Raw genomic sequence first — 23,153 nt, 5'->3', positions numbered from 1 at the left:
GAAAAATCTGTGACTCAAAATGTGATATGATAATGTAATATAATCCGAACCGTGAGATTTGTGATCCGTTGCAACCCTACTCTCTTAACTTGTTATTTGAAGAAAAAATACTATCTTTTATTCGGGTTAGTTAAATTCATTTTTGGGCTACCAAAATCGGAAGAATGCCTGCCCGAAGGGCTACCAGGGATTTTGAAATTTTGCGAGCCCTGGCATATGACCAGAAAATACACAACACAGAGTTTGGGAAAAATAATATTATTTATTATTATTATTTATTCATTTTAGATGTTTACATTTGGAAAAGCTGTGCTTCCTGCATAAACCTGCCCCTGTTGGTTCAGTAGCTTGCTTGCCCTACACAGTTACCTTGTTTAATTTCTTAATTCAAGTTATATATATTTTGTTCTATTTGTGTTATTTAAGTTATTTATAATAAGTGAAGTGAAGTTTACTTTTAAGTGCACTGATGTCAGACTCATTTTGAATAATAGTTTATTGTTAAATTGTTAAATACCCTGCCTCCATTACATAGGCCTATGTTTGTCACATCATTATAAGTGTTTGATCACCACATTTGAGTTATCATTGCAAAAAATGTGTTTATGTATATATATATATATTCTGTTTATGTAGGCTATATACTGTATTCTATATACAGTACCAGTCAAAAGTTTGGACACATGAATGGGAAGTGTGTCCAAACTTTTGACTATACTGTACTATAATATAGCCTACACATAAAGAATATCGGACGATATATCGGAAGCGGTCTATTTCTACTCCCTAATATCGGTATCGGCATTGGCCCCCCAAAAAACCCATATCGGTCGGGCTCTACTTTAGTTATTAGTGTCTTCAGGTATTTAAACATCATTCATCCAGAGCATTGTGGGCTGCTGTGCTGTTAACGTCTCTACCTAGTGCAAGCTCCAAAAATCTGTCAGTGGAAATATTTGTTGTGATATACCGACAGTTAGCAAGAATCCAGTCAAAGCCACTTTGCTTGTGGGTTTTTCTTACAGACAAACTCTTTCTCTTTCTGTCGTTCAGGACAACAATCATCGTCACTAGCTCATTCCTGGATGCTTTCCAGAAAGTGGCTGACATTGCAACTGGAACACGAGGTAAGATGAGATCTCTACCTTCTTTGTCTCTCTCTGCTGTCTCACCTCACAAATGGTCTGTCTCTTCAGTGATGATAATGAGGAAAGCAGGCAGAGTCGTACTTCACAGGAAAGGTTATTCATCAGAAATATGAAGCATTAACTCGGAACACCTCAAGACTTGTCCAAATGTCTTTTCCTTTTTTTAAAGGCAGATGTGGGCCATATGACACTAAAGTGAGAAGACGGCGTGTTTTATAGCTTTCCTAATGATAGTACTCCTGGTGATACGCATGAAACCAAGAAATAAATTCACACAAGCGCTCTGGAATTTGACAGTGCATATCGATAAACTGTTTGGTGCATTTTTTTTTTGTTGCAGTATGTCATAGGCTATTTACCATTTAAAAGTGCTGACTGAGCTGATATATTTAAGATGATGTGTGTGTAATGTTGTCAGTGTTAAAACACTTTCTGCCCTTTTAAAATGCAGATGGCTATAAGTGATGCATTTGTAGATAGACTCCCGTGGAAAAAGAGTAAACACTGCAGTGTTAGCAAAACATTGCTGTGTTTGTTAGAGCATTCCAGCCAACCCAACAGAGCAATGTTGGCTTGACCAATGGCGATTTGGGGGCGGGGCTATCTGTTTGAGTGACCAATGGCAGATTGGGGTTTGTTTGGGAATTCTGGTTGAAAACAAATATTTACATTTTTGTTTGATGAGACGCTAAAAGCGCATATCAACATCCAGATGTGAATTTTGATTAAAGTCGTTTCACTTTCTATTTTATAATTTCAAACTCGTTTGGAGGATTATGTTGTTTATTTAAAGGCATCGTGTTTTCACTTTGAAGATCAGTTTATTCTTATCATTCTTGCAATCAAAACGGAAAACTAGTAATGCAAGTTATTCTGTTATGCTCTATATGCAGTGTATTATCTTTTTATTTGTTTTATGTTATCTCTTTGAGATAATTTGTTTATTTGCGCTGTGAGGTCTCACCTTTAGGGCAGTGTGTTAACATCCTGAAATAAGCGGGGTAAAATCTTGTCACCCAAGGCAACAAATGTTCAACCTTAATTCACGCAGAGCCAAAAAAAAGGTCATCACCATATTGTTCTCTGCTCAGACAATTGGAGGAAGGCATGAGTGTCGCATAATGGCCTGGATTGGGTTACATGGCTCCACTTCTTGTTAAGGTGACCTGTTCGTTTCTATAGTCTGTATGCTGTGTGTTTGTGCTCCTCGTTCTTTGTGATGCCGCTGTGATTTAGCCCTGACTCTGTTTATCTTGCTGATAGTCCCAAGAATTTTACCTTGATCTTATGTCGCTGAACGCTGAATGAGATTAGCATAACAAAAACACGGACACTTCTGCCCACGTGCTCACGTCGTGAGTTGTTTTTTTTAGTCTACTTAATGAATTCTATCAAAGTAGTATAGGATTGGAAGTGTGCTTCTTTTTTTCCATCTTGTATACTTTGTTGATTTACTCCATTTTTCTTGATCTAATTAGTCTACAAAGAAACACTGCAACTATAGTAAATAATTTGTGAGTTGTTTTGTCTGTAACTGAAACCTGATCTGTTTCAATTGTGCTGTTCCACAGATGAATAGGCTAATGTCAAAACAATGTTATATCTTAGTTCAGTTGAATTAAATTGTGAAATAAAAAATAGCATTTACAATTCCAATTAAATAATAAGTTCTATTTTCAGTTTTCAACTTGGACAAACGCATTTGAAATGCAATTGACGTCAGACTTCCACCTAGGAAACTTGTGCGGAAGTCCACAAATATGACGTCATGTGAAATGTATTTGTGTAGGCTGCAAACACTATTTCTAGGGCTGGGTAAAAAATATCGATATCGCGATATTAATCGATTCTCATTTTTACAGAACGATATCGATTCCTAAAGCCCAAGAATCAATAATTCTAGCCTGTTTTCAGTTAATGGATGGAACATTGAAGGGTACTTCCCATCCAATAAATTGCAATAAGTATTGTGCTTTGGTACAATCTTCATATGAAGTTCATATGACACAAAGTCTCAGATTTCAAATTCTGTCCATTGTATTGCAGTATTCAAACAATAAATGCCGTTTTGGCGCTGTTTAATGTGGAGTGACAGATCGCTGTAGCGCCTCAGTTCAACTGACACGGCAGTGTGTAGCGCACGTGAACTAATCATCTCCTCCACATTAATACCAGTTTCAGCACAAAATAAACATGACCAAATATCTGAAGGTAAGTTAAAAGAAAGAGTACAACTTTACAATCCGTATCCTGTCTCATGTAATCGCTCAATCTGTGTGCCACGCAAAGACGTCAATATAACCGCTTGTAAACAATGTCACGTAACGTCACATTTACCTCAGAAAAAACATATTCGTTGACCATAAACTCATTAGTCAGATAAAATAAACTGTAGAGAGGGGCATTTTGCTTAATATATGCTCCATATAACCGATTCATTATAATTTTTACTGTTCTTCAATGTTTAATTTATGTTTGAATAAATCCATCAAGTTTTTATGACAGCCACCATTTAAATATTTATATTTAAAAAAAAAAACAAATTGAAGTAGAAATATTGATATATTAACTGTAACTTTATTATTGTAAAAACTTCATTAATTTTAACCTTCAATATTATAGTAATGTTGTACCAACTTACTCTCATGTATATTTTACAGCATTAGTTGAGTTTTTTTGTTTCCTTGAGAAAATTTGGCATGTACTGTACCTGATATATATCCAAAATAATCTATATTGAATCGAATCAAATCGGTAATCGAATCGAATCGCAAGCTTGTGAATGAAAATCGAATCGAATTGTGAAATTTGTGTCAAAACCCAGCCCTAACTATTTCAGCTCACTAGATTTTAGAACGGAGCTGTAATATTAATTTATTCTGCATTTCATCCCAATTTGCACATGCAAATATTTTCATACCCTAAGAGAATTCATTTACCCAAAACAGAAGTGGCCTTGACATGCCAGAAAAAGGGCGTGAAAGAGCATTTAAAGATTTAGGTGCCAGTGGTGCTGCCACACCTTAACACGAGAGAGCTGTCATGATTCAAGCCTGCTGTGTCATGCCTTCTGATGGAAAACGGTTGCCTGAAATGGCTTTGTTTGGGGGGTCTTGAATGTTGAGGAGGTGCTTTTTTGTTCTCGCAGATGATAAAGAAATGGTGCATGTGTTTGGATTGAGTTTGTGTTTGATTAGAAAGTTAGTGTTGACATGCATGCATCTCTTTCAGTCTGAGGAGTTTTACGTTCTTTAGATTGTTGTCAGCTTTGTGACAGGCTTGTTCTTTGTGTAGTCACTTTCACTATTCTCTTTACTGATAAATGCACGCATGATGTGAGAATTTAAGATCATTGATGCTAATCTGTTAACAGTAACTCAAAATATATTTCATGTAGCTTACAAACAAGCAATTTTCAAAATAACTACACAGACAATACTCAGCAATATTTTCTGCCATATGTTATTGGTGTGTTTTGTCTCCATGCCCACTTGGGGTGCTTTCACACTTGGTTCACTTGCCTGGTCCGAACCAGAGTTCGATTGCTCCCCCCTCCCCCTGCCCCCGCTGGACTGCGTTCATATTATTTTATTTGGGTCCAAACCATGGTTCGTTTGTGTCATCAAGCCAGCAGCTGTTTACCCCGTTGCTTAGTAACGACGGCGCAGGAGAAGGCAGCAAAATGCATAGTTGCTATCTTCATTTTTATATATTTATGTTTTTGAACCATTGGTTTTGTTTCCAAAGCTTCAGTACATAACGGCACTTTTGTCTGTCTTACGAATGTACTGCAAAGGATCTAAAGAACACTAAAGGCGAATAGAAATGCTTGCAGCACGTCCGGAAAGTGAGTGAAACACACAAACAAACATTTTTATCAAATAATACGTCATTAATAGTGGTTCACTTCTGCGATTTGGTACGATTGCTTTCACATCAGCAGCGAACCGTACCCTTCCGTAGGTAGTTCGGAAGACAGCGTTCACATCATCCAAACAAACCGAACTCTGACGTCAATTGAACCCGGGTGCGCACCAAAAGTGCTAGTCAGTGTGAAAGCACCTTTGCTCTCTGTTGTCTGATTTCCACCAGGACCCTTGACTTGAATCTTAGTATTGATTATGTGGACCGGCATATCAGCTGCGGATCTGCCCACATCCCCCAAACCTGATCAATCGACTTATTGATCACAGCTGAGACGGCTTTGCTAAACCAACCCATCTGCTTGGGGTTCCTTTGATTTGATCAAATTAAAAAAGTTAAATTGTAAGTTATACATTTATTATAATTTACATTTGCAATTAAATGACATTATCTGTTGTTATATGCAGATGGTTATGCTTTCTGCAATCTACAATTATTTATTGCTATTATAGTTTTATTTACATACAGTAATGTGCCTCTTGTGAATAATTATTTGGTGGTTATAAATGTCGTAAATTTTTTAAATAAATTATTTATTTTGGAATATTTAGGATTGGATGTCTGTCAGCTGGGATGGATGTCAGCTGACTGGACATTATCCCTACTTATCAATCCATGTCTAAGGTCAATGATGTTAATGAATGATAAAGACCAGACCAGATCTCCAACATAGCCTTGTCTCCACTTTCTATCATCCAAAGTGTCTATCCATAGTAGCCAAAATTAATTAATTCATTCGCTGACTGCATTAATTGATGCATTTCTTTTTTTCCTGTTCTCTCTTGCATTTTACTGGAGGTTACTGTCCAAAACTGCCTTGCATTTACTTCTTCAGCTTTTCTCTTCATCAGTTTGTGATTTGCAATCTCGCCTCCATTTTACAACCTCATTCCTTCCATCCATAACAGATGAGAGCAGAAATTGCCCCGCTCCCTTGTTTTCTCTCCGTCCATCCTTTTCTTGCACAGCACTTTTAAGCCAGCTCCTCAGAGGACAGCTGGTGGCCTAAATGCTCATGCCCTAGCGAATAGAACAGAAATATCAAAGCGGGACATTCTAGTGTGCACTTCTAAGGAAAATTCTTCATATTATCTCACCAATCATTAGCTCTTGCTCTTACAGCCCACTGATGATATAATCAAATATCTGGGTAGCTGCTCTTCTCGAGTACCTTGTGTGTAAAGTGGACGGCTGTATTAAGACGAAATGGGAAGAGCAGATGTATAATGAACATATGGCGGTATAGTTGGAGTCGTCAAAAGCACCGTTACACCGTCACTGACCGGGGTGCCGTTTTGGTCCCACACCTGTTTTGGCCAGCGCCTGGTTCACAGCTGCCACGCTTTCACAAAGGGGCCACACCAGCCCCAGTTGTCTGTAAATATGTGTGCGCGCGTTTAGATCCCCTACTGACCCTTAAACGTCAGACCCCACTGCAAACATTCCAGATACAGGAAGGATTAAAGTGCACTAGGAAGGCGGAATCGGCATGTATGTGTTTGTGGGGAATTTAACCCACCGAGACCCTCAGTACCCCCTCCGCAACCCCAGCTGAGAGTGATTGAGCATGCGGTGTGCAGCTGTGAAGTCCCATGACCCTTCCACATAAAGACTATGTATGTATGCCATACAGCATTATTTTAACAGCCTCTCACTTCTATTTGACCTGTTTTACTCTTTATAAACTAGCTCCATCTAGATTTAAACCTAAAAAGTCTAAAGCAGGGCTTCACAGCCTTTTCTGCTAAACCCTTTAAAGAGAAAGAAAATTTGTCATATTTACTCACCCTAATGTCATTTCAAACCTGTATTGCTTGCTTGCTTCTCTGGAACACAAAAGGAGATTTTAATATGAGGCTTGAGGCTGTTAAGTTTCAAGCAGCAAATCAACATCTCGGGACGCCTGTAATGCAGAGGCGCTGTATGTCGGCGCTGACCACTATCGGCGCAGACGAAAACAGAAATTTAAAATTGTATTTATATTTTACTATATACAGTTTTACTGTAATTTTTGATCAAGTAAAAACAGCCTCAGTGAGCGAAAGAGACTTTTTTCAAAAACTTTTAAAAAATCTTATTGACCCCAAACTTTTGAATGGTAGGCCTAGTCTATAATAGAAGACATATTTTTTTGTTGTTGTAATTTTACTGTCATTATTTACTGATAATCCTACCCTACAGTGAGCTTTTAACAATTTTGAATGGATGATGTATCCAGAACATTGAGAATTGCGTAGAAACATTCCAACTGGTTTTGTCGGAGTGATTCAACTGAAGAAAAAAAACTATCCATTTGTCTTTCATACATTGCACTTTCCTATGATTCACTTTCCCTGATAAATCATATTGACGGGGATGAATAATGGACTTCACCTTTAGCAGTGATTTTCCATGCTACCGTATTTATTTAGTCCCTCTGTGTGATTCTCTGTTGAAAAGACCTGCACAAACTTGCCTTGTGAATCATAAGGTTGGTGACATGCAGTGGATGAGTTCCCTTAGGGTCGTTTTTGAAGCAGATGGTTTTTAAAAGAACAAAAAAAAAAAAAACTTTTTCTCTAGTCTCTTAGGGAACTCATGACTAGTTACTACAGTGGTAGACATTACATAATTGGTTGGCACACCCAGTGTTTAATCTGAAGTAAAACTGCCTCTGGACTTTGAGATTCACATAATATTTTCAGTTTGAAGAAATGCTGTATGACATATGAGTGTGAAATTTAAAGCTGCAGTCCGTAAGTTTTGCCTCTTTGTCGCCATTTCTGTTTGAAACCTGCAATTGCAGTTACTTGCGGAATTATTTTCATTGCGTGGGTTGTGCGCCGGCACGGCTCCAGCGTGGATGAATCTAATGTTTTGAGGTGAATGTGTGCCTGTCAGTCACTGCACCGGTGTGGATACTGTAATGTTACTTAGGAATCACAGATTCTCGCCTATGTCTTGGAATATATGACCCAAAGAAGAATTTTCAGTAAGTAACAAGTCTGCCACGTTTGTTCTGACCAACTGAGGAAAAAAGCATTACAATAAATCAAGCTACCAATGGTGATTCAATCTAACGATCAATTAGCTCACATCACATCAAACCATGCAAATTATTATTATTGTTATACTTTGTTCTAAAATTGTTAGTTAACAACATCAGCATTGCGTGACTACGTGTATGTAGTGTGTATTAGCGTGTAGATTTCAATTTCTGTACAGTCTAATCTCTAGTTGTCATAGCATTTGAATTTCATATTAAGAAATTCTTTTAACCCAAAAAGCAAATTATTCTTCTTTTGAACTGGTTTTCTTTAAAATACAAATCCTGTGTAATCCCACGTATGCTATCTGTACATGCACATTTAAAACTGGAATAATTTAATTTCAGTCACATGTGTTTCATAAACACTAGGGGATTTTATTTTAAGATTTAACATTTGTAGATGGTCTAAAGCAAAAGAGTTGTAAAAATTATGAAAATCTTTTAGAGGTCATAACTTGTTTGAAAAATATAACACATTGCACATTAATGAATAAATCAGTATATATAGAATTATTAATTTACAAGTGTCATGTTTGTGATTTTTTTTTTTTTATTCTCGTAAGCTATAGCTTCTGACCTTTAAATCAAAACATACTCATGATTTTATGACATCAATTACTGCTCTATTTAATCAGAAACAGTCTAAATGTTATTTGTGTATTTTACTTTAATTTCATTAGAAGTAGGCCAACAGCGCCCCCTACGGAATTAAAACTCCTTACCGAACGGGCAGTAGGACCTGGGGGAGGCTGCCGCTGCACGTTCTATTACTGTTTACTCTTATCATACACCGAACGCATCATTCTGTACGTGCATGTTCCGTTTAAATGCAGTGATCCAAAACAGTGAACCCAATCACTATTCAGGCAAAACTTTGCTTCAAGAATGAGCCACACTGCTGATGTGATCTAATCGCTACACACCCTGAGCACATGTGAGTTAATGTATTCCTCTTATCGGCAAGACATATCGGCATAATTTTTCATATCGGGCCGATGTCGATATTTACTGTACATTTAAAGCCATTATCGGCCGATTCCGATATCGGTCCGATAATATCGTGCATCCCTAATTAACACATAATCCTTTCTGGATTACAATCCGCCATCAAAATGATAAATTTAATTATTCCAGCTGCTGTGAGAAAAGGCTAACGATCCACCACCGGTAGCCTACTAGCCGGGACTCAATCATTATGTTTACAGACGTGACGTAATGACGCAGCAGCATGCTCGAATTTCCCGCGAAAACCTACCAAATTAGAAAACATTATTATAAGCTTACCATTGTAAATCGGGCTAAAGTAAGGCGATAGTTTTGAACACTGGCTGGTTATGCACTTGCTCAAATATTGATTTTGGATCACTGATTTTGGATAAAAAAGTTATGGACTGCAGCTTTAACACTAATGTGCATTCTTACGATTTATTCTCCCAATTAATTTACGCATTTTACTCTGTATACAGCGGAATTTTCAGCATCATTACTCCAGTCTTCAATGTCACATGATCCTTCAGAAATCATTCTAATACGCTGATCTGATGTTCAAGAAATGTTTCTGATTATTATCAATGTTGAAAACAGTTGCTTTTTTTGTAGAAACATGCATTTTTTTTTCAAGATTCTTTGAAAAGAAAGTTTCAAAGAACAGCCATGTATAGAAATCTTTTGTAACATTGTAAATGTATTTACTGTCGCTTTTGATAAAATAAATGCAACCTTGCTGAATAAAAGTATTAATTTCTTTTAAAAAAAAATGGTTTAAAAACGTGCATATTTTTAATGGTTTAGGTTTATATCATGAACAGAGCCATTACTTATAACAGACATGCAAACACTTTTATAATTGCTGCATCTCAAACTGTGAGGTGCATTTTACACAAAAAAATGACAAGCCTTGGCTAAAAGTTGCCATATCTTGTCTAATTGGCTGGCTTTTTGCCTTTTCTATGAGTCAGGGTGCTTTTTTGTTTTTGGGGGTGTGCCCGAAGCGTGAATTAGGGCTGGGCGATATATCGAATATTAGCGATAGTATCGCAATAATTTTGACGACGATGTAAAATTTGTATTTTAATTTGTAAAATATCGTGAATATCGAATATTTCAAATTCAAGCATACTTTCCCAAAAGAACGCGCCGAACATCCAAAAAAGGAGACAAAATGTGATTGCGGACTGCTCTACTGTCCAGTGTAGACAGACTTTAGCTGATGCGGCACGACATGATAACAGTCGCGTCCGGTGTAGACACGGTGTAACGGTTGCCTGTTACATTACAGTAAATAAAATTTCACTTACCACATAAACAGAGTAAGGAGAGATGACTGAAGACAATGGCGAATGATTTGCAGGTCCTGTGCACAACTGACAAACATCTAATCTTGTAAAATGTGTGGTAAGTACTGCTGCTCCATAGTATAAACAGACTACATGCGATCGCGAATCTCGAAAGTGAAAGTGAAACTAAAAAGCCATCGTGCATTCAAAAGCAGTTTCAATGCCAGGTATAATAGCGGCTCCCTAATGCCCGAAATATATGTAGTATAATTACCCAATGATATAACTGCGAGGGAAAATATTGAAATGTAATTTTCTTTCCGAACACAGTGGCTGCATCTGAAAGTTCTAAAATGAGCTCCTTCAGAGGCAGCATTCCAAGACAGGAAGGCATCAAGGCACGTCCAAATACAAATTCTGCTTTACTTCCTGTCTCCGGAGGTACCTTCTTATGATCGAATTTTGAAGGCAGCATAGATGTATTCTTCGCTGCTTTTGATATCCCACAATCCTGTGCATTCCATTCCGTGACAGTTGAGATAGAAAAAGGGGGGGGGACCGTGTTGCCGGCTCAACATCGTGATGTCTATCAGTCATCGGTGATGGACGATGGCATCGTCTATCGGCCCAACCCTTGGGCCCAGCCCAACCCTAGTTGTCAGAATTATTGCTGGTTTCAGATTTACATGCCCCCAAATGTCATAATTAACTGTGGTTGTTCAGTTTATGTCCATCAGGTGGTCTCTTCCAGTCTAAATGGGCAGTTATTGGCCAGGATAAGCTGCAACTTGGACCAGATGATGTTAGTCAAAAGTCTATCTGCAATAGACTTAGGCACAGGCCAGCAGGAGAAGGAAACTTACAGATAAGCAGAAACCTTGAACACTAAATCAAGGCCTCATGGGAAAAGCGTCATGCGTCGAGCTTGAAAATCGAAATCGAATCGAATTGGAACATCTGAATCGATACCCAGCCCTAGTCAGGAATGAAAAAAACCTGACATTTCCTTTCCACAGCTTTTTTGTAGCATGTTTCGTGACTTTTTTTAAATAAATATATAAATAAAAACGAAGGCGTCTGAATCTTGAGCAGGCGTTGAATGTGGAGTCTGTGCTGTGGAGAGAGTCGGTGGGTGGAGTGAGTAGGTGTGAACAGTGATGGACTGTGTAACACGGACACACTGGATGCTTTTGTACGGGCCAGGCATGAGTGGGCACCGGCTAAACTAGGGTTTAAAGAATGGAGGAAAGAGTGTGAAGTATATTTTGGACTGTGTCTAATAGAGCGGTAAAGAGGGAGTACAGACAGAAGGATGGGTTGGCTTTTATATGGTCGTGTTTAGACAGAAAAGTATTCTTGTTTTTGATAAACACATGCTGTCAATAAAGAGATGCAATAAAGCCACAAAGCTTTCTTTTTTATATTAATTTGAGGTTTAGTTTGAAATTTATCGTAGCATATGTGGTGACGGATCTATTCGGATAATGTGAACTGGTCATATTGGCTACAATCTAAGACTGTCATGTTTGTCACCACTTTTGTACACTTCTTGTTTTTATAGACACGTGTTAAACCAAAGCCAGATGTTACGCAATCTATGCCCACAGATCATCTGCTTGTAGAGGAATGTCCTCCTGGAGATCTTCTTCATTCCGTTCCCCAATCCATACGCTATAACGCTTCACAATGTCTGTCAAGTCTCACCAGAAGGTTTCATTTGCGTCTGCTTTGCTCACTGCTGTAGGGCGTTTGTGTGGTGGACGTTTTGAACTCACATGACCCAGCGATCGTTTGAAACACAATCTGCCTGGAGCATTTATCTTGTTTTGAGGCTTGTGGCTAAGTGGGCCCCCATGACTCACATGGAGAAAGGAACCAAGTGGTACAAACCCAACCCTGTGATCCAGCAGAGAACGTCCTCTTTCCATCTGTGCTTTAAAAAATAAAAATAAAAATCACAAGTCAACATATAAAAACTTTTAGCCAAGAAGCAAGCTTATGTAGCTTGAAATAACACAGCAGTTGTGGTACTCATTGACTATCTTGGATCTTATCATAGCTTTTAAAAGCAAAGTTCAAAATTCATGTTTATTTTTTTGCTTTAAAGGATTGGTTCATCCAAAAATGCCTGCATACAATGACAACATACAGTAACCATGGAATGAGAGTCCAAATAGGACATTTAAACAGCATAAAAATAGTGTAAATGAATTCTTTAGAGATATATTTGAAGCTTTGTATGAGAAACAGAACAAATTTTATACTACGGTTCAAAAGTTTGGGTTTAGTAAGTCTTGTGTGCTCAGCAAGGCTGCATTTATTTGCTCAAAAACACAGTAAAAACAGTAATACTGTGAAATTGTTACAACTTAAAATAACGGTTTTCTATTTGAATATATTTTAAAATGTAATACGTTCTTGTGATGGAAAGTTTAATTTTGAATGAACGAGGCATTTATATAGCACTTTCATTGTGTATTGCTGTATCATTGTGCTTTTTCAGCATCATTACTCCAGTCTTCAGTGTCACATGATCTTTCGGAAATCATTCAGTCATTTTAATATGCTGATTTGCTGCTTAAGAAACATTTTGTATAATCAATGTTGTTGCCTCATATTTTACATATTATACATTTTTTCAGAATTATTTGATGAACAGAAACCATATTAAGTAGTTTATCCCTTTAGTAAAAATGTCACATTGGCATTCAAGCTGGTATTAATCTAAAAAATTAAGACTTTTCTGAAATTGAGTTTCCTTGAAGTCCATTCTGTTCCTGCCCGTTTTAAATACTAAATTCCTATGCTTAAAATAATCTCTTCCCAATATGGTTTCCACTAAACATAGGCACCACATGAAGTTCAATAAGTTGGACACTGCCAGCCTTCCTACAACATGATCTTGCTCACAAAGCAAAAGTGACCTTTAGCTAGGCTGTTTTTTAGTGTTTCACTCAGTTGAAGGCACTAGCCAGCTCACAGGTAGCTGATATGGTGCTATGTGTTTAAAACTCTCCTGCCAACTTATGACAACCCTAGTTATTTTCAGATTTGTTGAATGATACCGTTTGTAGGTATGAGAGATCTGTTCCACAGTCCTTGTGCTCTGTAGTTTGATGAATTTGAATTTGTTGCACATTTAGAGGTATGAGTTTATGCATCTATTGTGCTATATATTAAGGAAGGATAATACAGACAACGCCTAAAAGCCAGGAAGGACTGGGGACGCCTTGGTATGCCGTGACAGATAATTTAAAGTCAGCTTAGCGAGGACGTTTGTCCCCAGACATGGTTTACGAGAGTATCCCGACCTTGGTGGGGAAGGCAAGCCACTGACCATTTCCTTTGGAAACACGCACGTCCCCAGTGAAATGACCTGTGACTGCTCCAGCTCAGACTAACTATTTTTGGTTTGAATTTGAACATACCACAGAAAGCAGTCATCACGGTCTGAAGGTTCCACGACACTTCAGTGAAATTAATTATGTGGTATGATGCCGCTAGGAAAGTTGTTTGACTAGGGCTTTGTTTTAGGTTTTTGGGGGGTGAAAAATTTCACATTACATTCTGTAGATCAGTTTGACTGCTGTTTTTTTTAAGGGTGCACAGTGAGTTTTGCATGCACACAAACCCTCACAGATGCATGTTTTCTTGAAGACATTTGCAATTCATTATCCCCTGAAGGGCACACATGACCTGAATGAAGCTGAATTGGCAGCCCTTCAGTTCACTGGTTCCTGAAGTCCACGCAGGATGGCTGGCGATTCTGCTGACGTTGCCACTAGCTGATCTGTTACAGGGTCAGCCTTCATTGACAAAGCTGCCTTATAAAGACAAGAGCTTTTCCTTGTATTGCACCTTCATCAGAGATCACATGATTCTCAACTCAGTGATGTTTAAATATTGCAGTATAGGGAGAAATGCCTGCTTGAATGTGATCTATACCTGAATTTCTTACTAATATAGCCTATCTGAGAGATTTTATTGCAAAACTTGAATTTCTTTGATTTCTTGATTTCTTCAACCATAAACAAAGTCCTTGTGCTGAATATCAATATTTTCCCTCTGCACCAGAGAGATTTGGTTTATACAAGCTAATTGATCCCTGTAGGGAATATTTCAATGTTTGCCAGCATGTTTGACCTTTTTTGACATTTTAAAACCTGTTCGTACTAAGTCTGAATTTTTGTCATGAAAAAATTAAAGCAATAAAGCAATGCCAATGAACTCCCTTCTTTTTGCAGGCTGTTTTTTTTAAATAATATTTATATATTTTATAATATATTTTTATAAAGTTTAAACTACAAAAAGGCAATTTTTTTAATACTTTGGTGTCATATGTTTGCATTAGAGTTCATGCAAACATCAATTTTGAAAAATGGACCCTTATGACTGGTTTTGTAGTCCAGGGTCACATATAATGATTTTTTACTGAGATTGTCTTCTCCCAGTAGCGAAGCCTAGTTGGATGAAATTCTGGTGCAACATTGTCATGTGGAGGGTTTGTGAAAGCAAGTACAGTTTGCAAAACCTTTCTCTGAAAACTATTGTACCAAAGTACCAGAACTTTAGGCTATCTCTAGTGCATACACTACTATGAGTGGCTGTCATTTTGTATGTGCGAGTGTGATCAAGGTGTGCTGCATCTGTGTGAATGGTCGTCTTTGTCCACAGAATGGCCCCTTTTAAGCATCATATCACAGACAGCAGTGAGTGCTTGTTAACTAAGGTTTCATTCTTTGGGCCTCTCTCTCATTCTGAATGAATATATTGTGACTGACCCGTGGTCAGAAAAACTCAATGGAGAATCTGAGATTGAAACAGAGCGATGTGAATGCTGCTCTAATGCGCTTTCTGTCCTCGTTAGCTCTCTTCATACGACGAGCTTCCGTGCAGGGAAATGAAATTGTGGCTAAGCGAAAACTTTTCCATTGAGGAAAACGTGGAAAAGTTTATTGCTCTTGAGCAAACACAATTTTGACCGTTTAAGGTGATGAGGACGCCAGCTAGGTGTTGTTCCTCTTGAGGTTGTGTGCAAAGGCTTGGTTTTATGTTGAGTTATGAACTCTTTTCTAACGGCACAAGCAAGTGGAAAATATGTGAGTGCTGAAGGAAACGTACAGTCTCTCCATCAGTGATAAAGACCATCTTTGTGTGATTAAGAAGTTTAATGGGGATCATACATCATACTGGCAAGAACAGTGAAGAACCTTTTTGTATTAGATGCACAGATGTGAGTGTGCTTGAATGTTTTAATCTGGTTTTAGGGAGACTTGATTTGTATATGATATTGTATCTATTTTATAAAGAAAAAAAGTAAATACTAATAAAAATATTGAATTATATAATCAATATAAATATAAAATAAACTTTTTTGTTTGTTTGTTTTTCTTTAGGTACTTCACCAAAAATATCATTTTAGTGCACTAATATTCTTCTGAAATGTTCTCAAGGTAATACCACATGGTGTATCATTTAGTCATTAAAGGGATAGTTCACCCAAAAATGAAAATTTGATGTTTATCTGCTTACCCCCAGAGCATCCAAGATGTAGGTGACTTTGTTTCTTCAGTAGAACACAAACAAAGATTTTTAACTCAAAACTGTTGCAGTCTGTGAGTCTTATAATGGAAGTGAATGGGAATCACAGCTTTGAGAGTAAAAAAAACATACACAAACAAAACCAAATTAAACCCTGCGGCTTGTGACGATACACTGATGTATAAAGACACGAAACGATCAGTCTGTGCAAGAAACTGAACAGTATTTATATCGTTTTTTACCTCTGACGTTTTTTACCTCTCAATGTCTGAACTGTCCTGAGCGTGTCCTCGACAGCCGGCGCGTGACGCATCTTCTTCTTGCTTTACGGCGGATCGCAGACTTATAAGTGCATTATCGCCACCTTTTGCAACGGTTTGAGTTAAAAATATTCGTTTGTGTTCTACTGAAGAAACAAAGTCACGTACATCTTGGATGCCCTGGGGGTAAGCAGATAAACATCAAATTTCGTTTTTGGGTGAACTCTCCCTTTAAATACTGTATAAAGTTCATTCAAAACAGGGTAAAATACCCATAATACCTGATACAATAATAATCTGATACAAATTTAAAGCTGCTAAGTGGGTTGTTTTATACTTTTATATTATAAAAGTATAAAAAAAAAAAAAAAACACAAACTACCTCCTAGCTCAGCCCGCCTTTTTATCTCCATTTTGCCCCCGGATGCATTTCTAATATTCAAACAAAGTTTGTTTTTCACTTCATTAACTAAAGAATGTTGTTTTTCCCATTTTTATTACTTTTTCTTACAAGAGAACAGAAAATTATGAGGGAAAGAGAGGATTTGGAAATCTTTTGGAGCTAGATTCGTACAGAACTGACTTAATTGTGTGCTAATCGCTAGGGCACAACTCCAACCTAACTAGTTTAAAAAGTGGTATGCTATTGTTTGGCAATGTTTTGAATACATATAGCCGATAACAATAGATGAATCTGATTCAGACAGTAACAAGCAGTTAAATTAATTAAACGCTGCCTATTGTGGTTTCCACCAAGCATAACAGTTGCTTTTAAAGTGGCTGGAAAATTGGCTAGGTGGTGAAGTTTTATCCCAAGAATATACAGAATGGCGCAATCAGCTTGATCTGTAACTCTTACGAGGAATTAAAGAAGGGAAAAATTAATTTCACACTCTTTTTACATTGGCAACTGGTTTGTTTGGAGGCCTGCCTGACTTTTAAAAGGGGTTTACACTCAAACGCCTGTAATTATAGAGTTAGAGAGCTGTTCTTCCAAAGTTTGTCTCGTTTGTGCTCTCTTTATTTGACACTGGTTGATTGACACCAGAGACATTTGAAAGTTTAATGTCTTAACCCCCAGCAGGTAATGTGTTGAGATCTTGCGTGTGAAATGTCGTGGCAGTAATGAGACTTATTGAGCGTCAGCCCGAGGCGTCAGGGTGTGACGTCCCACCACCCCAGCCGAATCAGTTGACTTCAAAACATCAACAGAGACCAGTTTGTGGCAGTAGTGGCTGTGCTGAAGATCACGCAACACGCAAACAGCAACAAAAAGACCAGTGAGGTGCATGATATGACATGTCTAGTCCTGCTAGAGGAACAGTCAGATTTTAGAGCGCACACATTTGCTGCCCCCGGCTATAGACCTGGGAAACACTTACCAGGAAGTACAGTGACAGAGATGTAGTTACATGAAGAACTTTAATGGAAAAAAGAGAACAGCATCAAGGATTGACTTCAGTTAGGATTATAGAATTAACTTCAGTGATAATAATGCGAGAGATAATAGACAGGTGTTTTCACACTCAGTCATTGGTGTCTCAAAGTGTAAATTTTGACTGCTGTAAATGCTCTGAACATTGGACTTTTAACTTGCAATATGCAAGCAAGGTTCACTTTCTTTTTTTATTGTATGTTATAAAATATGTATATTATATAATATACTGTATGTGTACATTACAATGATAATGTACTTCAATGATAACAGGTGCAGAAAATCAGGTTTTGTGGGAAATTTCAGTTGACAGCATTTCTTCAAATTTGGCAACTACACAGAAATGTAAATGTTTTTTAAAAATGTAAAATGAATAAAGAAATTAAATTGTTTTTCATTGAAATGTTACTGTAATATAGTATCATTTTAATATTAAATTAAATTATTATATTTGTGTAAATGCAAAGTGGAGTGAGACTCTTTCAAAGCCAATGGGACAATTTAAATGCTGGCAGAATTGTGTTACTTTACACTTTTATGGTTCAATGAAATGTTTGGTTATTTGAAGAGGACTCAAATAATGAAAAAATGAAACTGAAAGCAAAGCACATATTAACGGCAGGTGAATGGCAAGTTTTTCAGCCAATAAGATAAATCGTGCTGTGCATAATTTGCATATTGCATCAGCTACATCCTGCTCAAACACAGTCAGCAGTCCAGTATAAAGTATATCTGATTAAACCGTTTAATGCCAGCATTAAGACTGTTTGCACAGTCTTAACGCAGTTTATTTTAATATTTCAGTCACTGTTGACTCACAGGGTTGATTGTTAATAGCAATTATGTTACTTCAGAGTTTCCGACTCATTAGATAATGTGACCTTTTATGTGTTTATGGGTGGGCGGGTTAATGGATGTATCATTGCGATGTAATACATAATCTAACTAGTTTATCGGCTTTTGTAATCAGAATTATTCAGATAGTAATGTATCATAGAGGCTGTAAGTCAGCCAGTCTAGTCTATGCCTTTCCCAGATGTTTACCTTAACTGTTAGCAAGTGAATAGTTGGATTGTCTCAGATCAGTGATTAAATAAAGCTTTTTTTTGGCTGTGCTTCTCAGCTGTACATGTGCTAGCCCAAAAATGTAGCATCTTTTTTCTACAATGTTTGTGCACTGTGTAAACAATGAGTGACGTATACGCGCGAGAGATCACTTCCGGCGCTTGCGTAAACTACGCCAGAGCGCGTACACACCTCACGCACCGGATGCCGTGCGCGCGCTCAAGGCAGTTGGACATAGTGGTGTATTAGAGGTAAAAAATGGGCTGCCTTTCCTGATTGTGAGAGATTGATTGATTGTTTTTCACTATTTTCCTTACCTAGAAGTAGAATGATTTGAAAAGGATTCATTGTGAATCCATAGCAGTCATTTTAAACACACTGGATTGGTAAATAAATTCATTTTTGCTAGATGAAGAAAATAAAATAGCTTCCAGAGTGCATTGCTTTGTTGATCCTAATAGGATCGACTTAGTTTTGAGCACTAATCTTGCTGTGCTAACCACAGATAATGAGTGCATAGGCTTGAGGGGTTGTGGAAGAGCTGGTTTTTCTGGCACCCTTTCTGTAGAAAGGGTTTTGTGTGAGCAGTCTCTTGATGAATGTGCAGTGCTGTCGCTGGAGGCTTTGCTGCAGTGATGCATTAGTGTGATTATGCAGAAGCCAAGTAATTGACCTGTTTAAAACTTTGGGGCCGCAGCACTAATTCCTCAAAGCATTAAAGAGGTTTATAGTTTGATACTTCACATATATATATATATATAGCAGCTCTATTCCTCTTGTTTTAATTCTTTAAATAAATTCCCTAAATGTTTGTATTTAGAGAGGAAATGCTACTCGGTCAAGATGTCTATATGTGTCCTGTCCTCCCTTCTTCTGGGTCAGAATGACCTGATGCAGGTATAAGGCCTGTGCTGAAGGAAACTAGGTCAAATGTGCTTCAAGTCATTCTGTTACAGATCGTGAGTGCAGTAACGTAATTACCCACCTCAGTGGAATGAAATTTCTGCCATTATGTACTCACCTTCATGTCATTCCAAACCTGTATGACTGACTTTCCTTCTTCTGTGGAAGAACGTTTGCCTATTTTCCATGCTCTTTTCCATGCCATTACAGTGCAACTGACTCTTTCAAGCCTCAAAAAGCATGCAAAAGCATCATAAAAATAGCCCATATTACTTGTTCACTAAGTCTTCTGAAGCCATATGATGCTGTTAGCAAACCATTCTTTTAGTTGGATCATATCAATGAATCAGTTGATAGAAAGTAAGTCGTACAGGTTTAGAACGACATGAGGGTGAGAAATTATGATAGAAGCTTCTTTTTGGGGCAAACGATTCCTTTAATCTTCAATAATGAGAAATCTGCGTTGCTTCATTTGAACCACACATTCCTGTGAAAGATAAGAGGAGTTATGTTGCAAACTGTCTGAAACATGTTACAAAATGAAGCCCATTCAGCCACTTATTAAAGAAAGAGAGAGGGAAAGACAGGATTAAAGAGAAGAGAGAAGAGAACAATGTGATGAAACTGTTATTTCAGGACACTTAAGCAACATGTTTTTCCTCTTGGCATCACCGCTTCTGATGGTGCTCAGATTGGGAGATTAAAGACACTGATAATAATTTCCTCTTCTTTTTTTTTTTCCTCCAGGAGCGACGAAAGAGATCGGATCGGCTTTGACCAGGATGTGTATGAGACACAGAAGCATTGAGAACAAGCTCAAACTATTCACCACGTACGACTGTTTAATTGTTTCGTTTTTCATAAGCTCATTAGTTGAATTGGTAATAAATATTATGTATTATACAACGCATTAACTGTATGGAGGACTTCAACCTGTGTGTGTGTGTGTGTGTGTGTGTGTGTGTGCAGGGCTCTCATGGATAACTTGATCACTCCTCTGGAACTGAAAATTGAAGAGTGGAAAAAGGTTGCCAGTCAGCTGGATAAAGACCATGCCAAAGGTATGGGCCTCCTTCCCTATGTGATATAATCAGAATTCAACAGGTTTAGTATTTAATCTTTGTGTGGGAAAAGGTCCTGTACGGCAGGAGGTAAAGTATCGTTTTAATCCTTTAATGGAGGTTTTTCAAACTAAGTGGGTTGATTTTAAAGGTAGCGTTCACCAAAAAATTAATATTCAAGCAGAATAAAAACAACTAGAAGAACAGACTGTTCCATTCAGAGTGTTCAAACTTTATCTATTAATAATATACAAAAACCATTTAATTGTTAATTCAAATGTTAATGGAATCCAGTATTTCTTTATCCTTTTGAGATGAGAGTTAATTATACTATGAAACCGTTTACATAAGTCTTAAGAGTGCAGTAACAAAGAGGAAAATGGCCATAAAAACTGAGTTATGATTGTTATTGGCACAAAAAAAAACTTGACCTCTTGAAAAAAACTTGAAAAAAAGAAAGAAAGAATCCCCTTTAAGAATATCACTGTCGGAAAACCTGTCCTATTAGCTGCACACTGTTAATTATTAAATGGCTCTGAACTCTGTGGGAGTCCCTCATACAGTTATATTAGAGCTCTCCAACACGTCTGTCTGAGGTTGCTAAGGGGTCATTTCATTTGACATCATTGTGAAGTGACATGTGGCCAAGTATGGTGACCCATACTCTGAATTAGTGCTCTGCATTTATCCCATCCAAAGTGCACACACACACCGTGAACACACACCCGGAGCAGTGGGCAGCCATTTTTTGCTGCAGCGCCCGGGGAGCAGTTGGGGGTTCGGTGCCTTGCTCAAGGGCACCTCAGTCGTGGTATTGAAGGTGGGAGAGAGTGCTGTACATTCACTCCCCCCACCTACAATCCCTGCCGGTACGAGACTCGAACCCACAACCTTTGGGTTATGAGTCCGACTCTCTAACCATTAGGCCACGACTTCCCCTGTGAATCATTTATTAGCAGTGCTTGCTAAGGCAGGCAACGTTGTTATGTTGCCGTTATTTAAGATTAGGGATTTGAACCACTTTATTAACATTTAGCTTTTGCTTCCACTGCAGAGGCTAATGTTCTTCTTTCCCTGCCTTTGTTGTTGTTTCTAGAATATAAGAAAGCACGAGCAGAGATCAAGAAGAAATCTTCAGATACGATTAAACTGCAGAAGAAGGTTAAAAAAGGTAAGAACTGATGCTTATCATTGAACGAATGTCACTGAGGGTGAACACCTTGGGTAAATACTGTCTTAATTATGTTCTGTGAGTTGCAACATATGAAGTCCTGTTGTCTTGTTACACACTCGCACACTCTTTCTCAAATTACTGCTTCAGATCTCTTTGTCTAAACACAATAGGACATGCCCGTGACTTCTGCTGGCGCCACACCCTGTGTTGTCATGGCATCAACCTTGGCCATCTTGCCCCTGGTCATAATGCGCTTTGAACTGAATGTTCAGTTGAAATAGTCCTTCAGTGTTTATTTTTACAGCTTGACCAAAAAACTAGATCTACATGAAAATAAATCAAGTACTGTATGACGAGGCCATGGTTTCACCAACAGAACCTAATACAGTTTTTTAGAGAACTTCACAACGCCTATAAAAGATCATATGCAGGTCATATTTCACCCCAAAATATTAAATTATATTTTGCATAAAGAAAATAAAGCTTGTTTGTGGAATCATTAAGATGTTATTTTCATAACAGTTAAGCACATTCATCCCCAAATTCTCATTATTTTTTTGCATTACTGTAAAAAAATTATATTGTATTTATACAACATGGGAGTATTTACTTTGTACAGTCTTTATATTGTTTAAAATAAAAATTGTATTGCAAATATTGCAAGAATTACCAAAAAATCAAAACACTGAAGTTATTTTTGCATTAATTATAAAGTATCATAGTATTTATTAATATTTTGAATCAGCTTTTTATTTGTTTATATTTTTAGTTTTAACAAATTAATGTTTTTTTTTTTTATCTTTTTTTTTAATAATAATTAAGTAATTTAGTATCTACACTTGTATTATTTAATTCTAATTTCTGTCTAGGTTTTAATCTAGTGTTCTGAATTATTTTTAATAGGTTTGGTTTTTATTACCAATAAAAATATTGAGTAAAGCGTGCTATGGTAATGAGAATTTGGGGAGGTGGGAGTATGTATAATTTTCATGGCAATAATATTGCAATGCAAAAAAAATTGGATAAATAACATTTCTTTTTTTTTTACAAAATATAAATACTTTCATTTGATTTTAGTTTGAATCATGGTTTAAATTGCCGTCGTACCTACAATTACTGTGCACTGTGTAAACAATGAGTGACGTATACGCGCGAGAGATCACTTCCGGCGCTTGCGTAAACTACGCCAGAGCACGTACACACCTCACGCACCGGATGCCGTAAGCGCGCTCAAGGCAGTTGGACATAGTGGTGTATTAGAGGTAAAAAATTATATAAATACTGTTTGGTTTCTCGCACAAACCGATCGTTTCGTGTCTTAGGACATCAATGTGTCGT

General features: G+C 37.4%; 1 protein-coding gene across 1 annotated transcript in view; it reads left to right on the top strand.

Annotated features, from left to right (window-relative positions):
• The window catches only part of mtss1 (MTSS I-BAR domain containing 1), a 64,585-nt gene that overhangs the window by 25,209 nt on the left and 16,223 nt on the right, over positions 1 to 23,153 (top strand). Inside the window, exons 3-6 of the mRNA XM_016540436.1 lie at positions 1,054 to 1,127; positions 20,328 to 20,412; positions 20,550 to 20,641; positions 21,738 to 21,812. Coding sequence (XP_016395922.1) covers positions 1,054 to 1,127; positions 20,328 to 20,412; positions 20,550 to 20,641; positions 21,738 to 21,812 — 326 coding nt within the window. The remainder of the gene's footprint in view (positions 1 to 1,053; positions 1,128 to 20,327; positions 20,413 to 20,549; positions 20,642 to 21,737; positions 21,813 to 23,153) is intronic.

This window comes from Sinocyclocheilus rhinocerous, unplaced genomic scaffold (assembly GCF_001515625.1).
Source record: "Sinocyclocheilus rhinocerous isolate Xijiao unplaced genomic scaffold, SAMN03320098_v1.1 scaffold218, whole genome shotgun sequence".
Classification (NCBI taxonomy): Eukaryota; Metazoa; Chordata; class Actinopteri; order Cypriniformes; family Cyprinidae; genus Sinocyclocheilus; species Sinocyclocheilus rhinocerous.
Note: the sequence above shows the minus strand (reverse complement) of the source record. Positions and strands in the feature narration are given on the sequence as shown.